At 37.7% G+C, this 10,350-nt stretch overlaps 1 protein-coding gene across 1 annotated transcript in view; it reads right to left on the bottom strand.

The window, feature by feature from the left end:
• Positions 1–7,239: 7,239 nt before the first annotated feature.
• The window catches only part of LOC132356560 (A disintegrin and metallopeptidase domain 3-like), a 103,185-nt gene continuing 100,074 nt past the window's right edge, over positions 7,240–10,350 (bottom strand). The window contains exons 18-19 of the mRNA XM_059909423.1: positions 9,787–9,952; positions 7,240–7,294 (exon numbers count right to left, since the gene is read on the bottom strand). Coding sequence (XP_059765406.1) covers positions 7,240–7,294; positions 9,787–9,952 — 221 coding nt within the window. The remainder of the gene's footprint in view (positions 7,295–9,786; positions 9,953–10,350) is intronic.

Here is a 10,350-nt window from a genome sequence, read left to right as displayed (position 1 = left end):
TATGATTTAACCTTGATAAATAAAATGATACTTTTCTCATCTTTTTAATCATTACAAGCTAAATTCTTAGAACTTCTCTAATTTTTCTATATCAATAAAAATTTATAGTGAGTAAAATTTAATTTATACCTAAAAGAAAAATATTGTGTGTATGTGTGTGCATGTGTGTGAATGAAAACATGGACTATTATCTAGCAACATGGAAAAATGGGTTAGTAGTGACCGTCTCCTGTTATCCTATAAGAGCTAAGCTTGAAAAAAAGGGAAAATCCCAGTATCAGAATTTGAAAGAAGGTTAAAGACAAATCAGAACGTGAGAGATGATATCTGGCTAACCACCAGGTTTTACGGCAAGATGTAGGAACCAGAAGCTGGACTTCTAGTGCTCGCTCAGAGAAAGGAAAAATAGTCTTCTACTTTCATATTTATATAGTTGAAAATAAATCCCTTGTATAAGGACATGCTACCGAATAAAACAAGTCCTTAGTTATACTGTGCAGGAAGAGAAGATAGAAGACCTAAATGTAAGAACTGAAGCCATAAAAGTCCTACAAGGGAACACAGGCAGAATACTCTTAGACATAAATTGTACCAATTTTTTTTTGGTGGGGGATCAGTCTCCTAAGGCAAAATAAATAAAAGCAAAAGTAAACAAGTGGCACCTAATTAAACTTAAAAGGTTTTGTACAGCAAAGGAAACCATCAACAAAACAAAAAGACAACGTGGTCTGGGAGAAAATATTTGCAAACAATGAGGCCAATAACGGCTTAATATCAAAAATATACAAACAGCTCATACAATTCAAAATTCACAAAACAACCTATTAATAAGTAGGAAGAGGATATAAATTGTTGCTTTTCCAAAGAAGATACACAGATGTCCAACAGGCACATGAACAGATGTTCAACCTCACTAATTGTTAGGGAAATGATGCAAATCAAAACTGGAATGAGGTATCACCTTATGCCTTTTAGAATGGCTATTATCAAAAAGGCAAGAAGTAACAAGTGTTGTAGAGGGTGTGGAGAAAAGGGAGCCCTCATACACTATTTGGAGGAATTTAACTTGTGTAGCCACTAGGAAAACTAGTATAGAGATTCCTCAAAAAATTAAGAATGGAACTACCATATGATCCAGCTGTTCTGCTTCTGGGTATTTATCCAAAGAAACTGAAAACATTAATTCAAAAAGATATATGCACCCCTATGTTCATTACAGAATTATCTATAATAGCCCAGATAAGGAAACAACCTAAGTGACCACTGACAGATGAATGGATAAAGATGTGGTATGTATATACAATGGAATAGGAGTCGTAAAAAAGACGAAATCTTGCCATTTGTGACAACATGGTTGCACCTTGATGGTATCATGCTAAATGAAGTAAGTCAGGTGGAGAAAGACAAATACTGTATGATTTCACTCATATGTGGAAAAAAATAAATTAAGAAACCAAACCAAACCAGAACAAACACATAGGAGAGAACAGAGTAACGGTAATCAGAAGAGAAGAAGGGTGGGGGATGGAAACTAAAAATTTGGTGGTGGGCACACTGAAAGAAGTTGAAAAATGTTGTACACATGCAACTTATACAGTGTTAAAAACCAATGTTACCTCAATTTAAAAAAAAAAGGATACTGGACTCAATTCTGCATGAGGCAATAAAAAGCACAATTCTTCAACTCTGTGCCTATTCTTACAATGTTCGATTATAATCTGTTGAGGAAAGGAAAGAAAACTTTGAAATGGAACCTTAGTGCATCTTGTTAACAGTTACTGTTAGAACCGTAAAAAGGAAGCTTTAGAAATGGGAAGGCCAGCAAGACAAACTCAGAGAGGGAAAGTGACACCACTGCAGAAGACAGAACATGTAATTGTCTTTGAATTTTCTGACAAGTATCTTAAGCTGCTCATGCTCAAAACCTAACTCAGCTTCTGCCTGCCACTCACCCACACCTTCCTTTATCCCAGTACACTCCACAGCAAGGATGTTTTATATGAACAGTTGCAAAAATAAACTCTGCTCAGGTCTAAAACTTGGACCTGCTAGGTGGTAGTACTCCTGGGAAACTGATCCTGAGAAATTATGATTAAATAAGGCAGGACCATGATCATAATGCCCCAAATAAGTTAGTGGCAAAGGGGATGAGGGAAAGTTATGGTAGAGTCATCCCGATGTGTATTATTTTTATGACAGACTTCACCCACTTAAAGCACACAGGTGAATGATTGTAGGGTTTTTAGTGTATTCACAGATATGTGCAACCGTTACCACAGTTAATTTCAGTTCCCTCATCTCAAAAACAAGTCCTCTACCCTTTAGTTATTACCATCACCCACCCCAGCTTTTCATTCTCCACCCCCACTTTCAGCAGTAAACAACCACTAATCTTAGTCTCTCTAGATGTCCCTGTTCTGGATGTTTCATACAGATGCATAATACGTGGTTTCTGTGACTGGCTTTAGTCACTTAGCATAACGGTTTCAAGATTCATCAATGTTGTAGCAGTATCGGTGCTTCCTTCCTTTTTGTGGCTGAATACTATCCCATTGTATGGATGGACCACATCTTGTGTATCTATTCATCATTTGCTCATTTGGAAAAAGAAACCCTTGGTCTTTGTGATGAGATGCTCCCACCCCCGACCCATGAGCACCTTCATTTATATTGATGGAAATTCTGTAGGTCCTAATTAGACTCCAGATAGGCTGATGGATCTCTAATCCACAAATAATACTTTGAGGTGTGCAGAAGCGCACCCATCTCAGGAAGAGGGAGATGAAGAGAGGGGGCACTGAAGCAAGAAACTGTCACCCAGAAAAGCTCAGCTTCAGTCAGGAAAGAGCAGCAAGTCTGGGTTCCTGCAAAGGACAAAGATATATTCTAGAGCTCAATTTCCACGAGGGCAGGGAAGTATCACCTGGAGACAGGACAGTTATCTATGACCAGGAACTCAGTGTGAGCAATTCCTTGAAGATAGAACGGATTCTAGTGACTCTCTGAGGGCTCTGGGGCTGACCTTGTCTAGCAACCCTTCCTCTCAATATCCCGAAGCTTGGAATGGGTTGGGGATGAGAATCATGAACTACTGGAGAGGTGCGGATTCTAGGTGTCCTCTCTTGAGATGGGAGCGATTAGCAGGGCCATGGGTATCTGAGGGCAGTCGGCAGCAGGAGTGCACAATGGAATGTTTTCCGTTTGGGATGCAGCAGCCTCGCAGGTTCAAAAGAGGCCAACCTGCTCATTTCCTACCAGAGGACCATAGTAGAAGGACTGAAACTGAGCAGGACCCTGTGGAGCCCTCCTGGGCACAAAAGCCTTTCCGTGTCCCCAGTTTCCAGTGTGTCGGAAAAAAGGCTTTCAGCTTCCTAGACTTTCCCTGAGTTCCAAAGTGGGTATTAAAACAGTTAATAATCAGGGAAGTGAGGGAAGGCTGGAAGAAACAACAGTGCAGCAGGGGGCCTGGTGCTGTTCTCCTCGGGGATGTGCAGAACCATCTGACGCGTATGTCTGAGCTCTTCAACAGGCACTAGGGCCCCCTCAAGCCAGCTGCAGGAAGTCACTTCAGGCTGAGCACAAGCATGTGGACCCACACTGGCAGGAAAGGCTGATGACTGAGATTCCTGGAGCAGCGCCCTGTTACCTCACCACCAACCAATCAGGGGAAGGTTCCACACCCTGCAGCCCTTGCCCCAAATTCTGCCTATAAACACTCTTCCCCAAAAGCCATCAGAGAGTTTGGCATTTTTTAGCATGAGCTGTCCGTTCTCCTTGGTTGGTCCTTGCAATAAACCTTTCTCTGCTCCAAACACTGACGTTTCCCTTAGTTTGGCCTCACTGTGCATCGGGCATACAAACTTGGGCTAGAGAACAGAATGAATTGACACAAGGCAACATACTTTCACTCACAGGATTTACTTTTGTTTTTGAAATTGAAAGCTTTAAGCCATCACAAAAGGAGAGAAAAGCAGATTTTTTTCTTCTTGAATCAGGCCAGTTAATGGTGTGTTTCTTGGCAATATCTTTTCTCCAAGTTATGGCTTGTGACAGTATTGGTTAGTTACCATTCTAAAAGAAATACAGAAAAAAGAAATGCTACATTTTTAATTGTTAATAAAAGCTGTCTAATCTTACTACAAAACTACAGGTATATCAATTAATTAATGTAGGACAGTTGATACTGTCACAATCTATACCTGTGCTCTACAGAATTTGTAAACCTAAGTTTTTTTTGTTTCTTTGGTTTGATTTTTTCCAGAAACTTTTGTGATAGCCACATTAAAAGGAAATGCTATGAACTGGTATTTATATATGTCTCATTTACACGGACTCTATGTTTTACATGGGTCAAAGAAAGTCATGAACAAGGCAACAGTGAGAAAAAGAGCAATACAATATGTGAAGAAGGAAATAATTACTCTTTTCCCTATTTTTATCTACAGAGGAAGAGAACTGCCAACAGTCCTCTGTGCGTTTCCAACAGGTGTCCCACACACACATGTTCAGAACAAACTCCTTCTTACTCCCCTCCAGTTCATCGCTCCAAAACCAAGCTGGTTCTCAGCTGCTGTACAACATGCCATTAGTAAAAGCTGTCATTATCCATTGTGTCAGAAATGTTTGTCTTTGTAGTTCTCTTTCATTCTAACCCAAATACATCCGTCCAGTCACCACTTCAACCAAGTCTACCCCTGTTAGGTCTCTGAAAACTTTGTTCTTTCCGTCTTACCCAATCCTGCCCTCATCACACTTTTCCTGTGCATTCCATTTCACTAGTCTCCAGTTCTGACTGAATCTGACTGAATTTTCTCCTAACTTATCCCTGTGAATTTTGTAAAAAGCACACCATATCTTGTGAAATCCCTCCCTTACCACGTCAAAAATACTTCAACTATGTTCCATTCATCTATGAGGAAATGTAACCTTTTAATTGTGGCATATCAGACACTGGTCCTGGCTCATGGTTACCTAGGCAGATTTTCTCCTTCAACATCCGTACATTTTAAAATAAATTTTTAAATATATTAAGAGCACAAATTTAGACACAGAGAGGTCTGGCTTTACATGGTAGCCTCGCTATCTTCCTGCTGTATAGCAATGAACATCATTTAAACACTTTTTCTTACACTCTACAGCCAAACTCTCAATTCATTCTGTTGGTTCACCTTCAAAATTTATTCCTAAGACCTTCTTTACTATCTCTGGTCTGAGGTGACATCCTTTCTCTCCTGGATTAGTCCTGACATTTTTTTTTTCATTGTATCATTCATGTGCTTGAAAAGCTCCTGCCCAGGTATATGCATGGGTAACTCTGCCAGCTCTATGCCTGTCTAAGACAGACTTGATTTACAGCTGGAATGGGAAAGCTCTCTCTTTACCTGTGGGAAAGCCTGAATATCTGGTTTCACTTTTTTCTGAGATAAGGGCAGTGGATTTTATGATGGGCTGTTTAAAATTTAAAATAAGGAACCTTGAGACCTTGTGCCTGAGGCGTCTCTCTGACCCACAGTGCTTGCCTCTCACCCTCTTGCTGTACTGTATCCTTTGCATTTAGATAGAAGCCTTCTGTGAGCTGACTGTGATGTCAGGTGACTCCTTTCAGGGTCATTATTTGCGCCTCCTCCAATTCCTTGCTGACACGTCACTTGCTCCCTAGGGCCTACTCAGTCGGCCACATTTAAAGTCGCCACCCAGTTCCTCCTTCAGTGTCAACTGCCCAGTTAGCCCCACTTCTCTCATCTTCCCCATAAAGAATCACCTTTCAGTACCCTTTATAACCAACTTATAAAATATGTTTATCGAACGAATGTGTCCAATTCTTGAGGCAAGAACTTAACATAAAGTACTGTTGGCAGGAGGAGACTGTGAAAAATAGAAAAAAGTGTAAAAGAAAGCAAGATATTGAATTTACGACTTAAGACTTGGAGAAAGCCAGGGAGACGGCGTGCTCATTGTAACGCTCTAGGAGAAAATGACTGAAGTTGTGTGGAGGTGAGGTGTTCAGGTGAAGACACCCAGCATGATGAAGAAACTATGATGGAGGACATGAGAAGAAGACAGCCGAGGACCAAAATCTTCACCTAAGATGCGGGTTTTTAGTAAAGTGATCAGAGAAGAGGTAGAGGTTGGTCTAGGCAGAAATAAGACTACTTTACTTTGAGGTAATGATTTCTTTGGTGGCCGATAAGGAAACAGAGACCCACTGACTTTATTCTCCATTAAAGTCAGATATGGCAGGTAAGTAAAGAGATGAACTTGGGATGTCACAAATTAGATGAGTTTTTGATTGTTTTCCTTTACTGCCAGGGATAAGTCTAATATGTCAAATATCATGATTTCTTTACACATATGAGTTAGAAATTTGAACGACATATACAGAAGCCTCCTTTATCCCATCTGACGGTAAAGAATTGTTCTTCTGCCTTGGAGGGTGAGTGCATTTAGCATTTGCCTGGCATCCTCTAGGTCCTCAATAAGTGTAAATTCCATTCCCCATCGCCAGTCTTGTATCAGAAGATATGTGGCAAAATTGCAGAGTTCTTAAGAGCTTCAACCTTGGTGTCTGGTTGTCAAACTCAAACTCAAAAAACTCACTAAAATTCTAAACATGTGTGGAATTATTTACATTCTTTATGTCTGTTTCCTTATTTCTAAAATAAGGAGAACACAATGTTCTGTGGCAGCCTGGATGGGAGGAGAGCTTGGGGGAGAATGGATACATGTATATGTTTGGCTGAGTTGCTTTGTTGTGCACCTGAAACTATCACAACATTGTTAATCGGCTATACTCCAATACAAAATGAAAAAGTTTAAGAAAAATAAAATAAGGAGAACAATAACCCGGGAGTTACTGTTAGTGAGGAATAAATACAAGTGTTGGGAGACAACCTGTGTAAACCTCTTAGTTAGAACGTTAAATCTACCAATCAAATGCATGATTGCACATAAATATTTTAAGAAAATATTAAAAATCCCTTTGAAGTCATTTCTTTTTACAAAGATGTTGGTTAATAAATCTGTGGCTAATGTGAGTTAACATTAAATGTTTCTAGACAAGTATAAAATAAAATTAACACCAAATGCTTTGTTTTAGTCTATGATAGCAACAAGTAGAAATCAAAATGATGAAATATGGTAATAATACCTTCCTCATACTGAGGTACTGTTAAAAATATTTTTTTAAGTATTTAATGAATTATATCATTTTGTCAATAGTTTGATTCCTTTACTTCACCTTTAACTGTAAGACAGGCTGCTGTTACTGTTCCTACTGCTGTCTTCTGATAGAGATCTGTTTGAAAGAAACAGAATTATTTTTAAGGTTAGCAAACACTGTAATCTTAAAGTCAAGAAAAGTAATAAAGCTAGATTTGTCCTAATTACTCAATTAATATGTACCAATATCCACTTTGCTTTCTATATGCCACTCAGGGATCATATATTCTAGTGTTTGGTTTTTTCCGAAGGTTAGCCTACCTTTTAAATATGTTAAGCATTTTTAAAATTTCAAACTAAAAATCCATCTATTACTTTTCTCTATTTTGTCTACATGGAAGACCGGATGAAATATTAAAATATCTATGATCATGCTTCTCCAAATTAAACAGATAATTTACATGTAAATTCTTAAATTATCATAACTTCAGTTATATGATTTCTATCAAATACCTACGTGAATAGTTATTATTTCACTTCTGTTAATGAGGTCCTTAATGAGGCCTCTCTGTTAGCTATGCTTAGTTACACTTTGTGGTATTTATACAGCCTCCATCTATTCTTTGGCTCCTACACACACTCAGCTCCTGTTGAAGAGGAATGTCATGGGGTAAAGGTTCCTACTAAATGGCTACAATTCTTTGGCCACAGATGATGAAATCAGGCTTGAACACCTAACTCAGGATTATAAATCCAGACAGAACACTGGCTGAAATGAGATACACTTGCACAGTTATTTCCTTCTGTCTCTTGAGAAAATGAACTAACAGGCACTGGTTTTGGCAGATTATTGGGATTTTTACTTGAAAATGAAACTAGAAAGAGTTGAGATAGGTACTCTGGGCCATGTGTAAGCAGAGCAGTCATCTTGGAGAGAATGGACATGGACAAGAGGAGACGATGTCAATCATAAAGGCTTTGGGTGATGGAGACAATTGCCTAGTTCATAACCATCCAGGTACTTACCACCCTTCTGTGTTTCAGCTCTACATCATTTCTTGCCCTTGCAGACCTGAAACCATTTACTGCTGCTCTAAAATTTAGGCTGTCACGAGCAGACTTTGTTCTTTACGATCAGTGGTACCTTACTCTACCATCTCTTCCCAAAGTCAGGTTGAGTTCTTGCAACTATTCAGATTTGTCCAAGAGGTCTTAAGTAAGAGCACAGGAAGACATGCCAGATATCATTCAATTAAGTCAGTTTATAACAGTTGAGTGATTGATGAATCATGCAGAACACTACCCTGAATTACCTGGTCGCTGCTAACTTGTTCATAAATAAGATTAACTAACTTGGGAAGTAGAGGTGTTGACTGAAATATTATACCATTATTTTGTCTCTGGCTACACAAATGAGAAACAAAAATGATTTCCTTTACAATGAAGAAACGAGACTCACTTCTTTACCCTTGCTTCTACATTCTCATTTTCCGAAATATTCACTAAGCAAATTGTGGCTTGTATTGGTGTTACAGTAAAGAAAAAAGCTATATGAAAGTGAAGTAAGTCAGACAGAGAAAGACAAAGTATGATCCCACTTATATGTGGAATCTAAAAAAAAAAAACACCCTCATAGATACAGAGAACAGATTGGTGGTTGTCAGAAAAATGGCTTGAGAGACTGGTGAGCAAAATGGGTAAAGAGGGTCAAAAGGTACAAACTTCCAGTTGTAAAAAAAATAAGTCATGGGGATATAGTGTACAGCATGGTGACTATAGTTAAAATAACGAATTACACATTTGAAACTTGTTAAAAGAGTAGATCTTGAAAGACCTCATCAGGAGAAAACCAAATTTTTGTAACTATGTATGGTGACAAATATTAACTAGACTCACTGTGGTGATCATTTTGCAATATATACAAATATCAAAGCATTATGCCGTAAACATGAAACTAATATAATATCATATGTTAATTATACCTCATTTAAAAAAAGACCTAATCAAGCTCTGCTCTACAAAAAAAAAAAAAAGGAAAAGCTGTCCAAGTGCCTCTAATTTTAGAAACACATGAGTGATATTAATTATGTGTAAAAAGGGCAGTATCCTATGTGTGTTCTCTCCCTCATTCTTTGCCATCTTATATTTTCTCAGGTTCCCCATATTCTATGCTTCCCTGTCTCTATTAATCTTCACCTTCCCCATATTCTATGCTGCCCTGTCTCTGTTAATCTTCACCTTCCTCATATTCTATGCTGCCCTGTCTCTATTAATCTTCACCTTCTTTATTCTATGCTGCTCTGTCTCTATTAATCTTCTTGGCACAAGTGAATGTCAGTGCAAGGAAACGGGGTTGCTTGGGAAGTAGACAGACCTTCTAAAGCAGTTACAGCCAACATGGCTTTCTATTCGAAAGGTACTGAGGATTTACTGAGTAATTTCAGTTGTTCCTGGGCCTATATAAACATGAAACTTACCTACCTGCTTGAAATCTGAAAAAAATTTGGTATGTTTCTAAACATTTACCCAATCCATCCAAGAGTCCCTACTTACAATATTCTGAATAATATTTGAATTTTCTCCTAAATCATTTTTAATATTAAATTTAAAGATAATGAGTTTACTTACCCTCCACTTACTGTACCCTCTCTGCTCCAAAATATCTTCATTTTATTCCATTTAAGAGCAATGATGGGAATTAAAATGAGGAAAGGCAGGACAACGTAGAAACTGATCACAAGGCCATTTTTTCGAGAAGCACCACGTCGTTTTACCAACATGTCTGTACTTTTACCTGAAAACATAAGAGTACCTTTTAACTTTTTCAAAAATGGTATTCAAAGCATATTAATAATTTGAATTATAAAACTTTGGAATTCAAATAGTATAATCATAGAGTGAATAAACTTAAATTTAAAAGTGTTTTCCAATATTCTGTGACTATGCCCCAAAGTACATTATATATTTCTGTCTATATATATATATATATATATATATATATATAATTTATTTTTAATCTTTGTATATTTAATATTTATGTGCTAATTTCCTAATGTATTTTATTCTGTCATATTCCCTTCTATGAACTGCTATTTAGAACAAATTAGATTGATATTTTCATCTAATAGGTTCTTCCATTTATAACATAGAGAAAAAAAAAGAACTGTTTTAAAAATTATTTACAGAAAATTT

This window comes from Balaenoptera ricei, chromosome 21 (assembly GCF_028023285.1).
Source record: "Balaenoptera ricei isolate mBalRic1 chromosome 21, mBalRic1.hap2, whole genome shotgun sequence".
Taxonomy (NCBI): Eukaryota; Metazoa; Chordata; class Mammalia; order Artiodactyla; family Balaenopteridae; genus Balaenoptera; species Balaenoptera ricei.
Note: the sequence above shows the minus strand (reverse complement) of the source record. Positions and strands in the feature narration are given on the sequence as shown.